The following is a 25,217-nucleotide window of genomic DNA, read 5'->3' on the forward strand; positions in this document are numbered from 1 at the left end:
CAGTCAATAATGATTTATGTTTCCCAGCGACAAAGTACCTTTACGGTGCCACAGAACAAACAACCCCATCAATAGTCGAATAGGAAAGAGGTGCGTATATCTAGGAACTATTCACCGAGTTCGCCTACGTCATGCAGTGGGATGAATATATGTACTCCAGCTCATCGCTTGAATTCTTTAGCGCATACGTTTACGCGACTTACAACATGGGGGCTCCTGTCGGAATCGATCACAGGTTGGGCGCGTGAAGTATTGGACATTGGGGAAAATCTTCCGAATATGAGCGTATGCAGCTTACAGACTGGGAATGGTATTCAAAGGTACGTTTTCTTTTCACAAAATGTCATATTGCTTTATCATTAGAAGCATTTTAAGACGTCTTTTTTTAATGTCAGTCGTGATAAGAAGATGCAAACGTACAGGTACGTACATTTTTAAGAATTCAACTACAAGCGTTAGAAACATATTTAAAGAGATTTATCTGCTTGACTATTGTGGGATTATTGCGAATGTAATATTCGAAAATATAACTGGAAGAAACCTAGGACGACGTGAAAACCTCTCTGAATTCTGTCGCAACAGTTGTTTTAGCAATATCTATCTATCTATCTATATCTATATCTATCTATCTATCTATATCTATATCTATATATATATATATATATATATATATATATATATATATCCGTACTCGTTCCTGAATTAGACGGTAGAATCAGCTTGGCATATAAGCTTGACCTAAGTGCTTCCGTAGCCTGCTCCCATTATTCCCACGAGTAAGATAAAAATCGGCTGGGATGGCTTTAACATATTTCAGACATCGTTGGTTTTACTGTTATTTCCGCCTTTACATGATGCATGTCTTTTCTGCGCAGTTAATGACATTACTATCAACGAAGTTCTACCTTCATAAATACTAGTAACGCGGAACAGAAACAAACACCGCTTTAACGACCAACTTTCAATAAGATCGAACCTGAAAAATTTGAAGTTGTAAATCAAAGTACCTTCCCAAGCACCAAAAATCGGCTAACACAATGTTATCAAACGGTTATATTTTTTGTGCAAGTTTAAAAAAAACAAAAATACAGGAACGATGTCCTGTACAAGCCTGCCATATAGCAATAATCCAAATACAATTTCCATAAGCAAAAAAAAAAAAAAAAAAAAAAAAAAAAAAAAAAAAAAAATTAATGGTACTGCTCCGTCTAACCCACAGAGACTTGTTTGCGCTTAGAGGGATGGAAAAGTGATTTGTCATTAACCAAAGTGGAACAGGTGTAGGCATTAGTCTTATAGCCATTAGGCTTAATTGGTATAAATATATTATTATTAAAGCACTTGCTTTCGTGTTCTGAAGATATCAGTAAGCATTGGTCTATGTAGCCATTCCATACTACAATCGATTACTAAGTTTACTGTTTATGAATTATTAGAAAACTGAAGTTTATACGTGGTAAAGCCCTTTAATCATATTCCACTGTTGAAGAGGATGAATGTGAGACAGTTTCAACGAATTGTTTTAAACAGTTACAGAGCATTGGAAAATACACTGTACTCTCTTTGACTTTATTGCACAAATTCTGTCGACCTCGTCCTCATCTGTCATTCTGTCAGCTTTTTTCCAATTTAATCTTTTCACCCTGGAAAGTAAGTCTATACAAATCTCTCATGTTTTTGAAGTGAAAGCACGATGACATGTTGTGCATATTCTCCAACGGAACTTTAGACTCTTTACAAACTTACACTAAGGTACCTCAGAATCTGTTATCATTTCTTCGAGAGCCACGCGTGCTCTTAATTACTAATTAATTTCTAATGGTGTGTGTGTGTGTGTGTGTGTGTGTGTGTGAGAGAGAGAGAGAGAGAGAGAGAGAGAGACTTCCACATGAACTATACATTCGACAAATACATCACATTTTAGTCTTATATACAGTATTTGTTCATCCAAAGAGTGTAAAACTGAACGCCTAACTAAATTTACGGTCTTCTAATTCTTCCTGAGTTATCCTGGGAGGCAACGAGTATTATGAATTATTCATATTACCATTTGTGTTACCTGTAAGTATAGTGCCGCCTATATGGATAAATGGCTCATTGATGATTTGTGTTGATAACAGCATTAATTTTCAGAACGCAGTGTGCAACGTTGCAGCAAAAATTGTCGGTATAAATTCTGAAAGAAAAAAAAAAGAAGAAAACATGAAAAAAGGAAATACGCAGCTTTCTGTCTGGCAGATACAAAATCAATCTAAATACGATAAGACACTCCACTTGAATAAACCAATTTTGCAGTTAACAGAGTGCAATTCAAATATGATGTCCGAGTTCTATCGACTTTACAAAGGGCTTGACACTCAAGAGAATACATATCAGCGGTAGTGTAAAACCGTGCCTCTCCCCTAGACATTTGTCCAGATTTTATTATCCGTCACAAGGTTACACTTAATCGAACCAAGGAAGAATCTACTTTCTTGATTGAGTCACTTCGATATGACCTTTGGCACCAATTAAATTCATATTCGAACTCCCTGGACAGCCGATGCAATATTTCGCACCTAATAATTAGGCCTTCCATAAATTATTCACTTTTGCCATTTGCGTTTTAAATATAGGACTGGGTTCCCATGCCTAGATCGATCTAACAGGATCAATCCATCTCCAAGGGGTTTCTTGCTAAATTGTTTTCAGCTAAAGCGGCTTAGATGTCTGACACGCCTACTGAAGCTGCTAAACGATACTTAAATACCCCCTAGCAGCTTCAGTAGGCATGACAGACATCTAAGCCGCATAAGTTAATAGCAATTTAGCGAGAATCCCCTTGGAGGGAGATCGATCCAAAGTTAGTACGATAGGGTCTCTAAGATGCACCACGATTCAAGGCGTATGTAGAACAGGCATCTAACTATACCAATATTTATACTGAACTTGTTTCCAATAAAATGGTGATTTTAAAATGTCTGTGCTGAAAAAGTCAGAGTCTGAACCATTTTGCCAATCTGACGTACCCTTACTCACAACACTTGCATATTGTAGTGGCAGCCATGCCCGTAGTGAGTTTAAATTTTACATGTATTCAAGAGAAATGTTAATCCTCAGAAAATGAAAGATACAACACCACTCCCTTTATTTTATGGGCCAGCCTGAAGACTTTCCAGCCACTATTCGTTTTTCCGGGCAATAACTCGATCTGTAGCTACAGTAGAGCGTTTTACATTCTAAGGTTATCTCTAAGAGAAACGTAATATTGATTGGCTTATCCGTTTACATGTATATCACGGGAACGCCACTTCTCGAACTACTGTTTCTTAGCTTAAACTTTTTAGATTCATGCTTTAACCATTTACAGTGATGTTTGATTACTGGCATGTCTAGATTTTGTGAACAAAGTAACACTTAATATGATTGTAATTTATGATGTACAACATAAGATATTTTTTTCATTTTTGACCAGATCTTCAACCTACAAAACTGACCAGGACATTATTCATAAGCGACTGCCAATAAGTGGTGATATCTCCCCCAAAGAACAATGGATACCATGGAGTACCAAAATACCACATTAACAGTAAACGAAACGGTCAACTACAGTAGCAACATTACTTATGATGGGACAGACTATGAATGCAGTGGGTGTGGGGTGGAGACTGTGATACCAGTGGTGTTTTCTTTCGTATTTATCGTAGGATTGATAGGCAATGGCAGTCTGATATACATTGTATGCAGGTATAAGTCCATGAGAAACATACCTAACATTTTGATAACAAACCTAGCAGTGGGCGATTTCCTACTCATTATTATATGTGTGCCTTTCACACTTACTATCTACGCATTTCCAAATTGGCCGTATGGAGACACAGTATGCAAAGTCAATGAATTTCTCCAGACCGTATCTCTTGGAGTCAGTGTTTTCACCCTGTCAGCCTTGAGCATTGAGAGGTATTCGACCATTGTCCGTCCATTTCACAGCAGACATCGCAACGCTTTACGTCGAACCTTAATTACCATTGTTACCATTTGGTTTACGTCTATTGCAATAGGAATTCCAGATTTATTTTCCTATCATACCATACAAATCGACCACCAAACCGAGTTTTGTTGGCCTTATCCCGTCACTTGGCCACGTTGGTATGGGCGGGCCCATGTGACGGTGCGTTTTCTTCTATTTTACGTGTTGCCTTTGATTAACATCACATGGTGCTACATTGCCATTGCCAGAGCCTTGTTTTGGGTTACTAAGCACACAGATAAAGCCCCAAAAGTGGATGGAGAAGAACATAAAGGGGATATAAAGACAAGGCAAAAAATCGCCAAGGTAATCCTATCACTTGTTGTGATATTCGGGATCTGTTGGCTTCCTCGGCACATATACCTTATCTGGTTTTTCTACGCATTGGGGCATTATAGCGCGTTCTGGCAAATTTTCAAAAGCGCTGGTTTTGCACTGTGTTTCATAAATTCTTGTCTTAATCCAGTCATGCTCTATTTTCTGAGTAAGCAATTTAAATATGCCTACCATAGGGCATTTTGCTGTCATTGCCATTGCCAAAGAACAGCATTGCGGGGCATAGAGTCAGATACTCCTTTGCAATTTATAAACAAGATTTAGGAACATGTATTAATATGGGTTGTTTGTATTCTGGCGGTAACATCACCAGATGCCTTCTTTTTCATTACATTGGTAATTGCATTCGTTAGAGTATCATTTTGCTGGAATTAGAGGTATCATTTTGTGGGAATTAGAGGAAGAAACCTTACTACTAATTCTATGTGTCGTTCTGTCCGTTTTACTGGTTCGTTTTTAATGAACTCAATGAAAAAAGCTTATATATTGCAATTAGATATTGACGCTTGATGTGCAGACATTTATCAGTTTAATGACAGAGGAAATAATAAAAAGGTAAAAAAAGACCAGACCACTTGTCTGTGATCATATTGGTGCACTTAATGCCAATAACGAACCACAGATCGACTGCCTCCAAGCTTTAAAAGCTTTTCTCTGTTGATCAGTTTTAAAATGTGCAAGCCTACGCCTATTACAAACTGAAAGGTTAGAATTAATTTAACTTCAGTTGTACAAAACATTTTCAAGATGCGTTTCTTTTTTTAATTAATCTTTAATCTTAAAAAAACTACGTAAATGAACAATGACCAAGTGGGCCTGCATGGTCCTTTATTATATTTCCAATATTGAGCACCTTAGTAGGACTATTATCATAATGTAAGTATCAAAGTATTCATATTTGCACTTTAATTGTAATGTGACACAATTGATTAATGTCTAAGGTTGTTTTTTGTTGTAATAAAATTTTATACAAACCGCCAGCTAGTATTATTTCTTTAACTGGTCTAAGCAGTTGTGTCATTAAATCAATTGTTTGTACACCTCTCCCTGTAAGTTCAATCTGCATGTGCTTTAGATTATGGATTTAGATGACATCCCGATGGATATTTTGGACACAGTGACAATATACATACAAGACGTCGGGGACGTTTAAAAATCACCAACAATTTCGGTAACTTCACGTAATGTCTTTGTTCGTAGTCTGTAATTCTTTATGACATGTTGCGTTTTGTCTAAAGAAATAAACTAGGCTTGTTAATTATCCTGATTAAGAAGTTAAGTTGAAGAATCCTTTGTCTTGGTTTGATGTTAAAGAGTGGGGTTCCCTACAGAAAGAATGTACCTGAGCAAGTAACGAGTGAACATTAAATGTTTGAAATTGGTTATTGTTGTCAGCGTTGGATTTCCTCATAGCGATTTACGCGTAACTATTTTGACCACGAATCTGGAAGGTAGTATTAACGCGTTACCCAACCTAAAAGTATACAACGGTGTCCGTATTTCGAGCCTGTTTGTAATTTTTATCCATTGCTGAATTTGCGCGGTTTCGGACAAAGGCCCCATTCAGAATAGAAAATACATGGCTGATTTTGAGTGATAAAGCCTGACAGGGGCGGACCCAAAGATATTTTCTGACAGTCTTCCAAATTATCTTTGTTGATTCATCCTTCATTTTTGACCGTCTTCCGACAGAAAAAACTATATACCCATCAATGTAAACTTGAAAATCTGACCGTCTTCCGGAAGACCCAGAAGACGGCCTAAATCCGCCCCTTAATAAGGGGGAGGTCAGATAATAATCATAATTTTCCAGTGCAAGCCAAACTACTATCTATAAAAAGAAACAAACTCCTACACAGAGAACCTTTATCTAATATCCTAAAGTTAAAAAAACATTTATGGATATGTCAGGGTCAATAATTGGCCTCCTTTGCTTAAAATCACCCACCAGTAGAAGGTAATGTGCTAATTCAGTTTTTATACTTTCAGCAAAAACACTATTTATAGACACCTTTACTTTTAGTAATTAAACATGACATTGAAACAAAGATACTTTCAGATGAACATGTTATTTGGAGATTAAGCACAATAATTTTCATTAAAAAGCTCCCTCTGCTGTACAGGAAAAGATGTATACATACATATATGTATACCATTATTCTAAGTTGCCTCCAGGGATGTTATCCTGCATCGCAATCAAGACACTGAAAATCTTTTCAATGCACAGACAACTGAACTGTGTTAAGGACATTAGAAGACATAAAACATAGCATTTAGACTCCTATGGTATGAATGGAAAACAAACACGTTTGTATGATGGTAAACCTAACAAGGATTCATTATATCATGATTAACTGAGATAAGACACCTTTAAAATGCTCACTAGCACACCCACACACAAGACATACAAGTACACACTCCTGCAATCTAGTAAGAGCAGATTTGATTTCAACTTTTTTTATGACAGAAATATTTGTATTTTCAAGCTTTCATGTACCTGAGCTTTTGTGTGATTACCTTAAAAAGCCAGTGCATCACTTCTCTAATGTGCGGTTTTCAGTAAATGTCATAGTCATGAACTAAAAACCCATGGGGAATTCTTTAATTGGATGAACTACAAAAAGAAAGAGCATGACAGTCAACAAAAAACTTCCACTCAAATGTCAAAATGGAAAAAAATGTACAAAAAAACTCAAAAAAATTGATTACTGCTTAAATGTAAAAAGTTCAAATTTGGAACACAGATTGGAAAATTGTTGATGATATCATTTAAAGATATCATTCAATATTTCCATGCTTTATATTGCAAGGTTGATATGTATTCTGTTAAAATACTTATTTATATTTCTGATTTTGCCAAGAACCTACCTACTCAAAATCTAATATACAAAAAAATTTGAAGTGGTAAGTTAGGACTGCAGGTTGGAGATTAGGTCTTAGCTTTTTTTATTCCTGTTGCATTCATTAAATATCTACAAAACATCTAATTATGCTTGATACACAGCTCCAAGTTCATCGTGTGATATAATATTGTGATTTTGGAGAGCAAAAATATCATTTTCAGTTCCCTGATTTTCTCAGATTTTTGCCACCTCGACAGCTATAAACATGCTTTTAATAGTATTATAACACTTGAACAAAGTACCACAAAAGGGATTTAGGGATTTTTCTTTCTAGACTGACTGTTGATTTTATCTATAAAAACATGATTTTTATCCCTATTTGAGTACAGTCCCACCTTAATTAATTGACCAGTATGCTATGGAGTGTTTTATTCCACATATTTATAAAATGTACCTGGACTCAAAATCAGTTTTTCTTATGATATTTATTATTTTCAGCATATATGACAACAGAAAACAACAAGGTTGTGCTTAAATGAGTCATAATATGGCTTGCGTGTAGTTATAAATCATCTTAATCATTCTTGTCTTTTTTTGACTTGGTAAACTTCAGCATTTTCCATAGGAGATTTTTATGTTGTCCACAGCAATATCACTTCTCCACCCATTTCCAGTTTTACCTTCTACATAGAACTGAAATAATAAACATAGATCTAAGTGATTATTTTTCAGCAAAATCAATAACCCCACTTTCCATGCTGCATCTTTATACTCTAAAAATAAAATGCACAAAAAATCAAAAGATACAAAATAATCAGATAAATAGAGGGGACTCTGATGGTCCTGCTTAACCAAGCACAATCAATTCACAATAAAAAAAATTAACTCAATGAAATGAAGCTAGGCATGTAATCAATATTTATCACAACAGCCATTCTGTCTACGTATATGAACAGGCTTTCTGTGTGGAATGTTTAGCAAAAGATTCAATTTTTACATGAAGTAAATAAAGCAGCACCAATGTGATGGAAATATGTATCCAGTAGGTTTCTAAATAAGCTCTTGTTTCAGCTCTGATGTTGGTGGATCATGCTTAACAAAGTTGCTTCTAAAAATGACACATTTGTTAACTTCTTTCTTTTGATGCGAGTCTATCTATTGATCACTTTAAAGTCTCTTAGCTATTTCCAACCAGTTAATTTTCTCATATATTTACCTGCTCATCTCCTTGATCTCCCTTATCACCAATATTTTAAGAAGATCAAATTACCAGTGGTAATGTTAAACCGTAAATCAGTTACAATTTACCCACTTTTTCTTCAAATATAAAACACGAGGAGCAAGCAATTCATTATCCATTTGATATATTGCTTGCAACACTTTTGCTGTTATTACAAAGGTGTAAATTTTTCACAACTCTGCCTTCTCCATTATGAATCACCCTATCACACTTTCAAAAATGTGATCAATAAATCAACACAGTTTCCAAATGGAACTAGCTGCAGCAGCTTTTTTCTTACTATCATACTTAACACCATCAAAACAGGATGTGATCATTGATATTGCTTTTCATTAAAAGTCACCAAGCCTGAGATCAGTTGGACATTTTTACACATGCAATTAAGATCACATCTAGCTGAATATTGAAACCAAAAGCCTTTTTTCACCTAATGATAGAGACCTCTAAAACCCTAACCTGCTTATATTTAAGCACCCTGAATGTCAGACACCTCTGTATGACCCATAATTAGTCTTGACCAGGGGTAGATTATTTGAAAGGGAGTCCACGGATGCAAAGCTGACCCTACCCCCCCCCCCCCCAACCCCTTGGTGTAGGGTTTGGGGCCTGCTGAAGGGCCAGAAAAATTTTGGTATTTTTGAAGGCGAACTGTGCCATTTGGTACAGATTAGAACTATGATTTAGCTAGTCAAAATTCTACTTTCAAGAGTGGTCACTGCTGTGATTTTTTTTTTCAGAAATTGAAGGGGGGTCAGGACCCCCCTGACACCCCCCTAAATCTGCCAGTGGTCTTGCCCATGTGTAAACACTAATACCTCAGGAAAGCAACAGCTTTTTAAAAATCATGAAACATGTCATATTACATTTTCTAAGTGTCCCACAATTTTTGCTTTGGAAAAAAATAAATAAATTGCTGATATCAATCAATGATCAATCAATGACACATTATCAGGCTCTTTATTAATTTTTGTAAAACAGGCATAATACGTAATCTTATTTATGTAATGCCATTTGATCTTGGGTCATATAAGAAGACTTAAATTTTTGGTTTTAAAGTAAAAAAATAACAACATTTGACTAAAGGCAACAGTCTCACAAAAGAACCTCACACCGATTTGGTTCACTTCAATTCAGAATAAAACCATAATAGTCCACCAAAAGTAACTATTGATTAAACATTAGCCATCTCTATCTTTTTTTCAAGGAAGAAGCTTTCCATTACCACTGATTTAACTTGGGTCAAAGTAGTCTTAAAGCCTTCAGTCTCAATGTAAAAACCAACAGTTAAGTTTGTTTGTGAAACCCAGTCAAAGTGTTGTATGCATGTAACACAATACGTATACTATGTTATATGTAATGTTTTACAAGGATGTTCTACACATATTTTACCCCCCGAGTAACAGACAACCACAGGTGATACACTCTAACCAAAAAGCCATCACAGTTCAGTTCAACTTTAAGGATGGCACCAAGGGTTGTTCAATAAGCAAAATTGAAATCAGTTACCTGTACCTGTCTGTTATCTTATTTTATCTTGTAAGATTGATGCTCACACCATGGGGGATGTAAAGAACCAAAGACCCAGGTTCAGAGTATTTCACATTCATGCACATTTTGCATGAATGCTAGAAACAAACAGTGTCATGATGCCCATTTCATCACCTGCAAACATGCATGCAGGTATATGCCACTTGATACATAAGGCCTTTTCACATCGAGTGTTATATCTCATTTTAGTCGTACAGCTGTACCAGTGCATTTTGGGAGATTGACAACTCTAAAATAGTCTGGCTATGACATAAGAGGGTCCCTGAACATCAGACACTCAAGCTTTAGTGTCCATGCCTGGACAGAGCCCAATTTAAGTTCTACCCACACAGCAAAAAGCAAACTGCCCAAAGGCCATTGCAGTGTAATTCCTTGGTAAAACCTCTTAAAACATACCTGTTCAGCTGTATCCCTTCTCTTTCCATTGTTTGGGTTAAAGCCATTATCTATATCTTATATATTCCATATCATATAACTGTGAAATTACCCATTATAAGAAAAAGCTAAACACAGTCTGATACACCTACAAAAATGCTAAAAAAAACTCATAAAAATTTCATTGAAAATGATTGCTTACATTAAATTCTCCAGAATATCCTATGTTGGCAGTGAGCAAGAAATGTCTCCATCTTGTCCCCTTGTCTCCACTGATTGTTGTCAATGCTCTATAATCTGAGCCAAACTTGACGCCAATTTTCAGAGTTCCCATGTTGGCACCATACATGTGATAGTAGAAGTCAATGCAGTATCGGGTGGAAGAACCATATCCCATAACAGCTGGTGACAGCAGACGTGCTGTCTTTCCAGAGTATCCACTAGCTTCCACATACACATATTTTCCTGAGAGTACAAAAAATACATATGTATTTTTTTCTGTTGTATAAAAAAATTATAAAAATAATAGAGCTCAATGACTATAAATTTATTCTAGAGATATAATAATAGAGTCTCCCTCTTAAAATGTGAGCATGAAGTCAAGTAACATGCTCTCATCATTAAAAAAGTGAATATTAATTCTTACCACTACCACTCTGGTCTGCTGTGGGTCCTGTATTGCTAGATGGCGTACTGCCTGAGGTTAATGTCCAGTCCATGTCATCTGACCGGTCCTGGCCCCAGCCACAAAGGTTTCTATCAAAGGTGCAGCTTGAAAGATAGGCACCTTAATGAAAAAAAAAACACATGATATAGTATGCCCACACACACACATATATCTTTAAGTAAAAATTCTCAATTAAAAAAAAAAAAGTTAAACCTATTGCCTGATAGTTCTGACTGACAGATTATAGTACTTGAACTTTCAAAAAAAAAAAAAAAAAAAAAAAAAAAAAAAAGAGGAAAAAAACACTCTTGAGATGTATTTCATATCTTTTAAAAGGAAAAACTAGAAGTTCATTTTTTGATGGATGAGAACCATTTTTAATACTCTGCAAACAGTAGGTAATAATGGTGTAACGGATGCGTTGATATTAAAGATGATTAAAAAGCACAGTGGGGGCACGGTACACAACACTGCAACAATTAAACTTACCTGGTTTAGGTGTGGTGTATGAAGTTTGAGCTCCAGAGGCTGTGAAAAGAGAGAAAATATTGGTCATTTTTTACAACAATGTTTAGGTGCAATGACTCTCGCTTGTATTTGATTCCACTGATCAATCATACAAAATTTAGATACCAGGATTTATGTTCTATATTTTCAGAGTGAACTTATCCGTTACATATCAATAACCTTTTTCTTACATTGATTTACATTAGCTACATTAGCTGATTAATCAGTATGTGATTTACATTACATAAAGCATTCAGCAGAATTTTGATAAAAGAAATTCATTCATTGCTAAAATTGGAATTAAAAAAAAAAAGATACACATTCCATTTAATTATGAACAGTGAACAATGCTTGATAATGAAAAACACATTTTAATACAAATATTACACTACTGGTGGCAGACCATGGACATTTACTATTGGTGTTTGGAATATGTAGGCAAATAATTTATAATGAATGACATACAGATACAAATTTCATAAGAAAATCATACCAGTACACTTGTAGAACTTCCTCACATCTTCAATATCACTAGAACTGAGTCCTACACGCTGGCCGATGGTGACTCCAGACTTCTTGGCAACCAAGGTGGGCTTTGTCCTGTCCTTGGCAAAGTAGTATGCCCCATAATGCATGATGGAACCATAGTCATAGGGGGTGAAATGTTGGATTTCACCAGCACTGTACTTCTCAAATTCAGATTCTTTACCTACAGAAATTAAATGCATGGAGTTATAGCTGGGATATGTGAGAAGTGAAATGGAGGAATAAGTTGATGTGAAGCACCACAAGTGTATGGATGAGGCCAAAGTAAAAACCTCCATGCATTGCATAGTTTTCTTGTCATAATTTTGAACTAGATCAAAGACTGAATCGTGAAGCAAAGTACTATAGAATAATCAGTCAATTTTTTTCATTATTATCAGCAAAAATGGTCTCATAATCAGTTCAATTGCAGATCACTGTGATATACTACATTAGCTGATTAAACAGTATCAACTTACCTGATGGACCTTATTGTAAGCTACAGTCGCATAATTGTCTCTATATTAATGACACTGCTCATTATAAAATACTATATTTGCCAATAAAACAGTATAGACTGACCTGATTGAATATTACTGTAGACTACAGTCACATAATTGTCTCTATCATAACGACTCTGCTCATGATGGAAACCAAGAGTGTGCAGCAATTCATGCATGACAGTTCCCTTCTGAAGGCAGCCACGGCCCAAAGACACATCCTGTTTTCCACCAAACTTTCCAACACCAGAAAAGCATCTTTAATTGAAAGAAAATTATAAATATCAGTGTTTAATTGCAATGATCTCCATGTCCATGATTATCATATAAATAAAAATGTTAAGTTTGGTACAATGAAAAGAGGTGATAGCACTCTCCGGTTCATTCAAAGGAGAAAATCCTTTTTGATTGTTTGGGAGACCACTGTTACCACATTAAGTAAGGGCAAAAATGAAACTCATTACAGAATGCAAAATAATTGTAGGATGTTATTCACTGAATAATCATCTATTCAAATATCACACATAAAATAATTAAGCACATGACATGAAATTAAAAGTTTCCACCCTGGAATTGACAAAAATCACAACTGCACAAAACACCTTACACATTAACAAAAACATCCATGGGGAATATCATCCACAGGGAATACAAAAGGAAAAGATATTAATTATCAAACAGAATAACGATTCTCACCCTGAAATAGGTCTGACATGGATGTAATCTGATTCACTTCTACGTGGCGTAAACCTTATACAATAAATGTTGCCCACTGCCACTTTCTGTTCTAGTTCTCTCATGGCTTCCACTATGATATCAGAGGCGTAGGATGCTTTAAGTAATAAAAAGTCAAAGATAGAAAATGAAATGAGCAGGCTGATTGTAAGAATATCAATCTGATCCCTTGGTGGTGATAATGCTTCTTTTAGTAAGATATACGCCATAGTTTCTTTTTTCTGTGGACAAGTGCGATGATTCTAGGTACGAACGTTTGACTTTTACTCAGAATTTCCTTAACCTAAGGGATTAATAGATTTGTTTCTTAAGTTCACAACTCAATAAACAGCATATATATCATTTTGTTAAATATTATAATGTTGGCAGTCCAGTTTATAGCCAATCTTAATAGAAGTCTTCTTTTGTACTCACGGTATGAGCTGTCAATAATGTAAGGTACAACACCATTGGGCCATCGCTGGAAGTCATTTTTCATGGCATTTCTGTGCTGGATATGATATTTAAAAAAACAGAGTAAAAGATACTGTCCTACAACTAACATATACAACTAGACAAATTTTTCAGTTTTCGTGATCATGAATTTTGTTTGTGAAAATAGTTTCATTGGATCTTAGTTTTCATTGTCAGAAAGTTTTCATTTATAATAGATCCTGAAATTTTGATTTACCTGTTGACTGTGAGAGGGACTAACAAGTCATCATCAAGACTGAGGTAATTACCTGTTCACCTTCACCTGAACAGGTAAGTCAGTTGTGACCAAGTCTGTCAGAGTGAAAAGATGAAACAGTCAACAGGTAAATCAAAATTTCAGGATCGGGGGGAGAACAAGATGGCGGTGTGTGATGAGGACTGTGCGTGAGCTCTGAGAAAACCATCGGCAACAGGCAGAAAGTCTGCATACTTTGCCACCGAATTTTTTATAAATGCACTATGAACTGTGGAAGAAGAAGCTGGAAGAGTTTATAATTCAAAGTTTTCTGCGTGGGTCTTTTAAAAAGTTTTTTTCTTAACTCGTTGATCGGGACGCCACGATACGAGGGAGGTGAGTGTTACTAAGAACTTATAAAATATTCAGTTACAAAAGGATTGCATCGAACATTCCGGACAGTGAATGCAACAGATACACCGTGTGCTTAAAATTGCTAAAACTCTGAAAAATTTCATATCCTTTGAAAAATACATTTATAGCATATACACGTATAAGTATATATGCTTACGTGGACCTGAACAATTGTCAACGTACTGAACTATGCACTGACATATAAAGAGCTATGAATGAACACACCCCATCTTTAGACTGCGAATCCATGCATGGTCAAATTAGGCCAATAATAAGGGCAATAAGCACCTCTCCTATTCTTTTCATCCCCGTATATAGCAGAGAACAGTGACTATGAGTACCCGGGGGACAAAGTCAAAATATTTCAGTGCAAATACAAAAGAGTCTAAGCAAACAAAGGGGGCAAAAATGTCCAATAAAAATAGCAAAGAAGAAGTAATAGGACGCAATGACTCCCCTGAAATTATGCAGGCACCCAAAAGGCCACATTGTGAAATCTCAAACACCAGCGGTGAACTCTCTTTTGTCAGCGGTGATGAATCGGTATCCCTCATGACGAAACTGGAGGAGATTGAATATGAAATAAAGCAAACCGTTAAGAAGGAGGACCTTAGTGAAATTATCAAAACAGTTGTGAGCGAAACAGTCAAAGAATTGAATGCGAAGTTACAGGACCTGGAAATAAAAATTGATGAAATCAGAGAAAGTAGTAAAATAGAAAATGAGGAAAATAAAAGGAAAATAGGAGTTTTACAAGACAAAGTTGACGGGCTAGAGCTGGAGAATCATAATTTGAGACAAACATTACGAGAAAATGACCAATGCATCGACAAAATGAACAGAGCAATGAAAGAGGCTGCCAGGGTAGCTTCGTCGGCAATGATAAAAGCCAACCATAACGAACAATACAGCCGAAAGAACAATGTAAAAATATATGGCATCCCGGAGTCTGAATCGGGCGATCAGACAACTTCTGCCCTAGTAACTAAAACATTAAAAGAGAAGATACAGGATGAGGTGAAAGGCGATGATATTGTGGCGGTGCACAGGATTCCCGGCAAACCAGGGGAACCCAGGCCGATCATCTTAAAGTTAAAAAACACAGAGATAAAATCCCGTATCATGCGCAAAAGGGGTGAGCTAAAAAGGTCCGACAGAGCCCTGAGGCTAGCAGACGATGTTACAAAAGAAAATAAGGAACTACTTAAATTGCTGAACGACCATCCAGAATGCGAAAGTGCGTGGTATTTCAATGGCAGCATATATGCCAAGATTAACGGCAAGGAAGGCAAGAAAAAATTCGACATCGGGGACGATATTGGTAGATCCAAAATCTCAAAACACTGAGGGGGGAGGAGAGCATTTTTATCGCCCCCCCCCCCAACCCCTTTAACCAGTGCATCTGCTGAAGTATTGAACAGGTACAAAGAAACATTTTAGGCTTGCAAGACTATCTTATAAGTATGTTAAACACGAATAGTTGTCTATGCAAATATTTCCAGTTCTGGTCTATTAGTCTTTCTGAAGTGATTACCCCAACATAAACTATCACTGACAGACCTAATAGCCTAAGAGATACTAAGAGTGAATGAAAATCAGGGTATATCACATTAAATTTGTGTATGGACATATTTTAAGGCAAAAAAGTAAATGCAACTTCATCAGCTAAAATTCCAATTTTTGACAATCTTTTATAAAATAGTGGAGTTTTGGTCCTAATTAAGACTGCTTATTGATACTTAATCATTGTAGCTAAAACTCTATAACCAATTAAACATTATTTATGAGACAGGATTCTGATGAAGCCCTACTCATTCTGATGCACTTACTTTAAAGAGGCTAGGGTCAAGATCCATATCACCTTCAAATTTACCTAGCAATGACGAAGTTAAATTTTTGTATTGTTTATAAAGATATGTGTAGGTCATAACAAATGACAATGAAATATAAAAAATAAATAAATAAATAAACAAAAGGCACATTACAGACTTGCTTTATCTAAAATTCAATTTATGCTAATTCAAAGATCTTGCTATCTAAAAAAATTAATGGTCTTTAAACAATATGCAGTAAACACCAATTTATAGACTCTCACAAAATGCAAAGTGAAAGCAATAGTTATCCATTGCATAAAGGGCAAATTACATAATCAAAATAAAGCAATTTTTGCAACAAATAACCATTGTGACCAAACAACATGTTATTTTGTTAAAATATTGTTAGAAAAAACCCATCAAAGTAGAGATCATTTTAGAAAGAGCTGGTAAGAAATGTCATACAAGGGCACTGTGTAAAATCCTTACCTCCCATTTCCTCAGGTGACACTCCTGGGGGAAGGTTGGGCTGTGTCCAGGACAGCAAATCTATACAACAAAAACATTACAAAATTTCCTGATGTTGGCAATGAAGTAATATTTATTCAAATTGTTTGTTTTTTAATAGAGTTGACATTTGTGTCTGATTTATGGTATTGTAAGTTCCAATTCTAAAAACTGATACGACACAAAGGTTCACTGACAGAAGATCGTTATGCATGTACTACATTAATGCCTATGCATGCAAACTTGAAGTTTCTTAGGGATATATTTATTCAGTGAGTGGTACTATTACAGGTACATGTATACATCTACACAAGTCTGCCTGAGAGACTAAAATGTGTTGCTAGATTAAAGTGTCATCCTTATAAAGTATTTCAGTATCATGTATCTTTAAAAAAAAACCTCTGCCACATTGAATTGGCAAAGCTACCCAACTTTGCAGCTAATTCTTGTTGCTTTCCAAGTAATCAGTGAGCCAATCTTGAATGTGTGACCACTTTCAAATACGGAGAATTAATTAAATTTTCCTCTTTTGACTTCCTTGTTATGTTTTAACTTTTAGTTTCACCTCAAATGCAAGCTAGATCTTTGACATAATGAAATTACTGCTCTTGAATAAAAATCACTTAATCATTTTATTTCATAAAGTGAAAGTGCAAAGAAAGGGTAGGAGTTTATTTGGTTGAAGCCAAAGAAAGAAAAGTTTTTGAAAAAGACATGCTTGCAAATGATACACGAATATGGCTCAGTAATAAATTGAAAATTGATTGATGATACAAGCCAGCAAAATAAGTTATGGTACATTAAACCTAAAAAACACACAATATATTGCAAAATAAAAATTTTGATGAAAAAAAAATGCAGCTTGCCATTGTTTGAAAGATCCTATTTTGACTGCTCCACTAACATATCAGATTACACCACAAAAAATGTAAGGGAGTGATGACACATCCACTGTATTTCTAGGTATAACCTGTATCTGCAAAAAACATGTCCTTATCATCATTCAGCCATGAGGAACACCCAGGGAAAACAATGCATGTGATCCCCCTTGTGCAATCGTTCTGGTTAGCCTCAGCTAGCAAAGCTCCCTCAAACCTTTATTTTCCTTGTTGGAATAAGTATAAAAGCAACAGAAATTTATGAAAGTTTCAGATACAATTGTGCATTGATATCAGTTCAATATGGAGCTGTGCAAGAAAGTCATGTTTATTGTGTTCCTATTTGCACTGGCAATCACTTTGTCACAAGAAACAAGAGCTTTAGGGCTTTATGGAGAGGATCTGGAAACTGGCACTATGGGGTTTAAAGATGTTGCAGAACTACTGCTACAAGAGATGCGTTGCCGCAGCATTCAAAACAAACAACAGAGACAAATCAACCTGCTGGGGAATCTGGCAAGAAAGTTGCAGGTAATCCAATAACTCAGTTTGTATTTTCTGGGTGTTTAAGGGTGGTTGGAAACAGAGGCATGTGTTCCCTCAAAAATCATGAATTTGAATATAAGTGATTTCAAGATGGGTGATATATTGAACTTTGCAGAAAGTCTGATAATTTTGCAACACAAGTTCCATGGGATGTTAATGAACAAAACTATATTAGGCAACCACTAATTCAAAGGTCAACAATAATTTTTTTCATAAGTGTGTATACAATTTTGTTGATGATTATTTATTTATTTATTTTTTGTTTTCTATGCATTACATAAGAAATGTCCAAAAGAAGAGTTAGACTAACCTTATTTTGTTTATCATTCATATATCAAAATTCAGAGACAAGTACAAGATATCACACAGAAACTGCCTCACTCTGAGGATGAAGAAAACTTAGAAGAACCTCCCATTTTACACAGATCTGCCAACAAGACCCATACCAGAAATAAACGAAATATCCGAAATGGTAAGCGAAGTATTTCTGACCCCAGAAAACTATTCCATTTCGTTTGTGAAGTATTCTGAAAAATCAATGAAGTCTGATCAAAATTTTATCTAATTATAAAATCTGTTCTTAATGCACACTGTAGGTCCATTACCCAGTGGCATTGCTAGTGGTGCCACCTATACAAGATGGGGAAGAAAGACATGTCCACCAGGAGCAGAGTTAGTGTATGACGGTACAAACAACTCAAATTCTTTATCAGTCAAAATGTCACTGAATTACTAAAAAAATCTATTATAAACTGACACTTACACCATATAATCCTAAACAGATGGCATTATGATAATCATTTGAAGATCAGCTAGGGGTTGTGATTAATATATTAATTATGATTATTTTATTTTTTAAGGCAATGTTTAGACTTTAGTTTTCCTCTTTTATACATGTTGTTTTCACAAGTTTTCTCAAGTATTCCGAGGAACTTTGGTTTAAATTGTAGAAATATATGCATGTAAAAACTGATTGTCGTCCTTGATTTTTTTTCTTAGGTGTGATCGGTGGATCTCTTTATACTCACAACGGTGGAGGTAGTGATCTGCAGTGTCTTCCCCACAACCCGCAGTGGGGAACTTATAAAGATGGATTTCAGTCAAGTGCCTTCATGTATGGAGCAGAACTGGAGATTCAAGCCAATGACCCATTCAATAAAGTCAACACTGGGAGGATCAGAACTCTTCAGGATGAGACCCCAGTATGTGCTGTGTGCCGGTCCATTAATCGGTCCAGTCAAGTCATGATCCCAGCGAGAAGAGAATGCCCAGAAAGCTGGACTCAGGAGTATAATGGCTACCTTATGACGGCACATCATGGACACAAAAGATCTCAGTTTGTGTGCATCGATGGGGCACCTGAGGTAAACGAGGGTGGAACTGGGAACCAAAATGGTGCCCTGCTGTACGTGGTTGAAGCAAAGTGTGGCTCCCTCCCTTGTCCAAGTTATGTTGATGGCAGAGAACTGACTTGTGTTGTTTGTTCAAAGTAAATTGCGTAGATGTGATTGTGTAATTGTGGTAGATGTGATTCTGCTGAGTTGTCTATTATAAAGCACATTTGTCTTGTTCCAGGCACTGCATGTAGTTTCGCAAAATTTAAAAATAGTTTTATTTTGATTGTAATTTTAGGTCCATACCTTTTACCTACTTTGAGCTAATATAAATCAGTTGTATTCCATGTCAATGAGAATAATATACCAGTTCACAAAAATGAGAGAAATACCTTATGCTTTATCTATGCTTTTTATCATTTAAGGTACTTTATTTGATTGAAATAGAACACATTTTAGAGCTTTAAAACCAATATTTTACTTAATATTTGTTAAACCAGTTCCAGCAACATGGCTGGCCAAGATGTAATTGGTGCTTTGTGCTATAGGTAAAGAAATTTGTTGTTTCAGGCAAGTCTGTAGTTCTGGATCTAAAGACTGATATAGCACTGCATGCTGCTTAATCAAATTTATGTATTACAATGTATATTATACCCTTCTGTGTTACATGAAAGCAAAAAATATCAAACAAATGAACATTCTGCATGACTCTCTAATTACAACTGGAAGAAAAATATATTAAGCATACACTTTGGTCACATTCACCTTATTTTACCAGAAGATTGCCTCACTTCTCTTAAAATAAATTTCAAGGGTCAGACCATTCTTCAAATCCTAATTTTTCAGCATGTTATGATTTTTTTTTTGTTAAGTACAAACAGAAATTTAGGTGCTTGAATAAAGAAATTATTAAATGAAAAGACTTGTTTTTTTTTACCATCAAACAATATATATTATGAGAGACATTTTTGGCCACCCTGAAAAATGAAACGGACTCAAAATACCTTAAAAGCTTTATATGTATTTTCTCTTTTTATGTACCTAAAGTTGTTAGTTAAAACCCAGTCAGTTTATGATGAATGATGCATATAAATACTAATAATACTGACATGACTTGAGGATCAACTTCCATTAGTTAAGTCTTAGCTTATGCTTATATAATAGTTTCTGACTGATTCTAGCTCTTCACAAACATGAAAACTTACCAGCTGCCTCATCCAACACACCAACTGACTGGAAGAAAAGATCAATATTATTCAACTGTAATATATTTCACATATGAGAAGAGAAAACAGAGAAAGCCGAGACCCTAAAATATATGCAGTTAATCACTTTGGATATTTTGAAATGTGGGAACCAGTTATTACTTACACATTTATGAATTTTTGAACAATTTTACAATGATTCAAACATATCTTAGTGAACAGAAGCAAAAACAATTAATTTACCTAAATTAGTTAAAATGTATAGCATAGTACTTACTGCAGCATCACATGAAATAAAGGCAACTGCAAGAAGAACTGCAAGGCACTCCATGCTTTGTATCACCATCTTAGACATGCTTCACAGTGATCCCAAGAAGAAAGCCAGAGGTTTAGATACCTGACCATGGTTTACCCCACATATCCTTATGTCATAATCACAGATTGAGTGGGTTGGTCTTAACTGGGAAGGAAACAGGTGGAGTACTAAAGTCCGTGCTTACATGCTTTGGTTTGGCCACATAACTAGTAATTCTGCAAAGCAATGTTACACGCCAATGCAATATTTGAAAGTATCAAGTCAATTTTTGGTTTTCTTTTTCCAAGAGAACCTTACACACAATATCGAACAACCTACCTTTCAGTTTTGAAAAAGACTGCATTGTGGTGGTATTCCTTATATTTTGAGCAAGCACTGGACAGATTTTATAATCCATTCCCCTTTTTTATACCCATGATTCTCTCTAGTGTCCCCTAAGCTCTGGTCAAACCACCCTAATGTAATGTCTTACATAAGTTCCTAAAGGTGGGCCAATTACAGTTTAAATTTCTTTGTCACCTAGTGTGACATTTGCGAAAGTTCTCATATAACCCCTTACATTTCCTGGGGGCTTGGTTACAAAGAGAAGGGAGGATTAAAAGATTCACTTTTAGGGATGAACATTTTTAATGAATAGGTAATGTAAAGAAAAAACAATAACAGTCTATGTATGGAAAAAAATGTTAACTTTTTTAGACATAAAAATCCATTTAAATAAAATAAAAAGTTACATAAATTAGGAAAAACATTTTCATCAAATGTCAATAGTACCCATTAATGTATTAAAGAATAAAGAGACAGTGTCCCTAAAGTAGCTACTGTTTTCAGTAACAATAGAAAATTCCAAATGACATCCAAAAATAATCCTGTATTTGTCTGCTTATCAACCATATCCGTCAGACTATAAAGTAATAATTGAATTTTCAAAAAAAAAAAAAAAAAAAAAAAAGAAAAAAAAAAAAAGATTATATCAATATAAACATGATACAGATAGTCAGACTATATGCTTTACTTGTCTACAACAGTATGTTTTAAAATAAACAGAGGCAAGGGTGCCTTCCAAATATATATCAACAAACCTCCATTGACTACATAAATGAAAAATGAAATTGCACTTGTAAATATCCTTTGATCATAAATTGCCACACCAAAATGAAATCGTCATACATACATTAATTCTGATGTGAATAGCTCATCAAAAAGGCAAACTCAAATAATGTTGGAATTGCATAGGGTTTTCTCTTAAAAATCAGAAGTAAAAACGTTCAGAATTAGTATTTCAAAGTGCCATATACCCTGACTAACTTTTTACCAAAATCTTATTCAAACACAATTAGACTTCACTCTTTCATGTGCTGATCCCCACACAACCTTTCTCTAAACATTTTTGAATGTCAAAAACCAAAAGCAAGATTTACACACTGCCACTTTAAAAGTTACTTCAGTCTGTAACCTCACTTAATTAACTGAGTATATCAAGCCTATTAATCCCAACAATATGCCCATGGTTTACACATAAAGAAACCACAGGATTGGCAGACCTCTTTGGGTTTTACTTTTTAGCACATGCCCAGTAAGAAATCCCAAAATTGAATCATTTCAATCTTGACCAACTTGTTAATTACACATTGTCGAGGTGTATATTAATATGTTTAAGAATCTGACATGTTTTATTAGTATTTCAATTGTAACTATAATACTTTAAAACTTAAAAAATCCACTTTTGGAAGTAATAAATTAATGAAGAATTTCAGATACTGAAAATACTATTTCAATGAAATAACTGATCTGTTAAAACATTTTATTACACAATATATTATACCAATACTGAAGCATTTCATGTAATATAATATAATATAATATAATATAATATAATATAATATAATATAATATAATATAATATAATATAATATAATGAGGCAACCATTCAAGAAGTGAATCAAATGTTAATGTAGTAAATGTTTGTCACGTTTTTGATCCTCTGGCAATAAAAACTTCTTCCACCTTTTCCACAATACTGCTCACCTCTGCCATTGCACCTAGGCCTAAAAATAAAAAAAGAAGGAAAGCAACCTCAAATATCCTTCCAATCAATCAAAACTACTCTCAAATTACCAGAATTCAGAAGAACGATCTTAGACTTTCAAGTATGCTGTTGAGATATCTGTATTCATATACAGTACATCTTACTGATGACGTGCTTCTCCATTGTACTGATTACATTTGACTAACACATTTTATACACACACACACACACACACACACACACACACACAAACACACACACACACACACACACATATTGCAAAGCATCATTCACAATCTATATCACAAATTTCACCTAATAATAAAATACTTACCGCTATCCCCACATATTAACTGCTTTGATATGCAGGGTATCACTGTACACCCTAGCTCCTCCACTGCCTGGATATGCCTTGCTGTGTGTGGATGGTCCCACATGTATGTATTCATAGCAGGAGCTACTAACAGTGGTTTATCTGTATCCCATGCTCTGATAATACATGTCTAAAAAATAAAAAAAGATGAACAACTAAATTACCCTGACTATCATAGTCTACTGGACACTTGCTGCTATTATCACATTATTATTATTACCTCTGCCAAGGAGGTTATGTTTTCACCCCTGTTTGTTTGTCTGTCATCAATTTAACTCAAAAAGTTATGGACCGATTTTGATGAAATTTTCAGGAACTCTCAGAAGTGGGCCAAGGAAGAGATGATTAGTTTTTGGTGGTGATCTGGATCAATAATCAATCAATAATCAAAAAACCAAGTTACGGACCGATTTTGATGAAATTTTCAGGAACTATCAGAAGTGGGCCAAGGAACAGATGATTAGTTTTTGGTGGTGATCCGGATCAATAATCAAAAATTTCGAAAAAATTTAGGGGTGAAACGGCATTGGATGGAGACTTTGCTGCCTTGGCGGAGGTCTGCATTCTCTGAGTGCTTTTCTAGTTATTATTATTATCATCATCATCATGATCACCATCATCACCACCAATATCATTATCATTATTATTGTCTTTGCTTTTCTGGTAGGGAGAAATGTAGAATGTATATCAGGTAAATTATTTACCACCCAGTGATACCTGATTTTTATAAGTGCTCTGAAGAACAGGATATATTTTGGTGTCAATAAATAAAGATGATGATATGTTTTAAAATGAAATTACACTGCATTATAGTAGTAATACAAACTCTGATTAATGCAGTACTTTGACATGCATGACTATAGTTTAAGAACCATTTTGAAATTGTTCAAATTGTTAGATGTCACAAAAAATTGAAATTTACTTTTTATCTTATGACTTACAAGTAAATTGTCACATATCCCATTAGCCATCTTGGCTAATGTATTGGCATCAAGTGGAGCTACAACTAGAATATCAGCCCATCGTCGAAGCTCAATATGAAGAACAGGGTCACCACGTTTCTGCCACTGTAACAGAGACACATTGTGGTCCTTAACATACTGAATATAATTTTTAAAGTAAATATTTGCTTACAAAGTCATATCCTTCTGCATGTGCAACATTTTGAGTAATTGACGTACAGTTTCTTCAGGCTATCACATTTTTATTAAAGCGTGTGTGTCAAAAAATGTTTCTAAATAACAGATGGCATCAGAGATGTGGTTTTAACTCACCCTCCATTCATCAGCATCCCTATGAACTTTGACATCAACTTCATTTGGATTAAAAAAGTGACAGGCATGGTCAGTGGCAACAACCTCCACACTGACTTCACAGGTCTGAAGTAAATTATCAAAACTCCACTGCATGTTTCTGAATGGATCGGACTTTTTAGTTATTACTGTTAATGTAAATTCTTTCTTTTACCCAAATATAATAGCTGGTGATTTTTCTCTTTAACTTGTGATTTTTGCAAGATATTTTACTGATACAGTGGTAGAGATGTACATTGTAGAACGTGAATAACGTCACTGATTACTCCCCAAGTTTTGGTTGCAATTTTACTCGACTTAGACACACACCATAATACTGAGATACAAACCTTCATGTCTACGTTAGCTTGCAACGATTTAAGGCCTGTTACAAGTTTAGGTATCTTGATAGAGGCCACGCTTCCAGTGCAACCAACCAAAATGTGCAAGGGATTCCCGCGGTCCATTTCACAAAATTATAGGCCATCCCAGGTCATCAAGGTCGAGGGAATTCCCATTGGAAATGAGGCTCATAGTCTCAAACTTAGATATGATAAAAAAACTTTAGTGGATCTTTT

At 35.1% G+C, this 25,217-nt stretch overlaps 4 protein-coding genes across 4 annotated transcripts; 2 read left to right on the forward strand and 2 right to left on the reverse strand.

Annotated features, from left to right (window-relative positions):
- The first annotated feature begins 87 nt into the window (after window positions 1-87).
- Window positions 88-5,728, forward strand: LOC106174442 (neuropeptide CCHamide-1 receptor). The gene is made up of 2 exons (XM_013556010.2): window positions 88-320; window positions 3,455-5,728. Exon 2 carries the CDS (start codon window positions 3,533-3,535, stop codon window positions 4,607-4,609), a length of 1,077 nt encoding a protein of 358 aa, XP_013411464.1. The 5' UTR covers window positions 88-320; window positions 3,455-3,532; the 3' UTR covers window positions 4,610-5,728.
- Window positions 5,729-7,656: 1,928 nt separating this feature from the next.
- Window positions 7,657-22,808, reverse strand: LOC106174443 (meprin A subunit alpha). Its single transcript, XM_013556011.2, has 12 exons — window positions 20,910-22,808; window positions 20,633-20,660; window positions 16,652-16,711; window positions 16,178-16,221; window positions 13,700-13,775; window positions 13,247-13,382; window positions 12,633-12,808; window positions 12,019-12,234; window positions 11,508-11,546; window positions 10,998-11,138; window positions 10,554-10,816; window positions 7,657-7,881 (listed from the first exon to the last, which is right to left on the reverse strand). The coding sequence occupies exons 1-12, from the start codon at window positions 20,985-20,987 to the stop codon at window positions 7,798-7,800; spliced, it is 1,341 nt and encodes a 446-aa protein (XP_013411465.2). The 5' UTR covers window positions 20,988-22,808; the 3' UTR covers window positions 7,657-7,797.
- Window positions 17,754-20,311, forward strand: LOC106181732 (uncharacterized). Its single transcript, XM_087000809.1, has 4 exons — window positions 17,754-18,078; window positions 18,439-18,565; window positions 18,690-18,779; window positions 19,093-20,311. Exons 1-4 carry the CDS (start codon window positions 17,851-17,853, stop codon window positions 19,584-19,586), a joined length of 939 nt encoding a protein of 312 aa, XP_086856935.1. The 5' UTR covers window positions 17,754-17,850; the 3' UTR covers window positions 19,587-20,311.
- Window positions 22,809-22,832: 24 nt separating the features above from the next.
- On the reverse strand, window positions 22,833-25,165 carry LOC106174441 (phosphopantothenoylcysteine decarboxylase-like). Its single transcript, XM_013556009.2, has 5 exons — window positions 24,990-25,165; window positions 24,622-24,726; window positions 24,289-24,414; window positions 23,309-23,477; window positions 22,833-22,993 (listed from the first exon to the last, which is right to left on the reverse strand). The coding sequence occupies exons 1-5, from the start codon at window positions 25,104-25,106 to the stop codon at window positions 22,914-22,916; spliced, it is 597 nt and encodes a 198-aa protein (XP_013411463.2). The 5' UTR covers window positions 25,107-25,165; the 3' UTR covers window positions 22,833-22,913.
- Between the last annotated feature and the right edge of the window lie 52 nt (window positions 25,166-25,217).

This window comes from Lingula anatina, chromosome 1 (assembly GCF_051362555.1).
Source record: "Lingula anatina isolate TDL-2025a chromosome 1, LinAna3.0, whole genome shotgun sequence".
Taxonomy (NCBI): Eukaryota; Metazoa; Brachiopoda; class Lingulata; order Lingulida; family Lingulidae; genus Lingula; species Lingula anatina.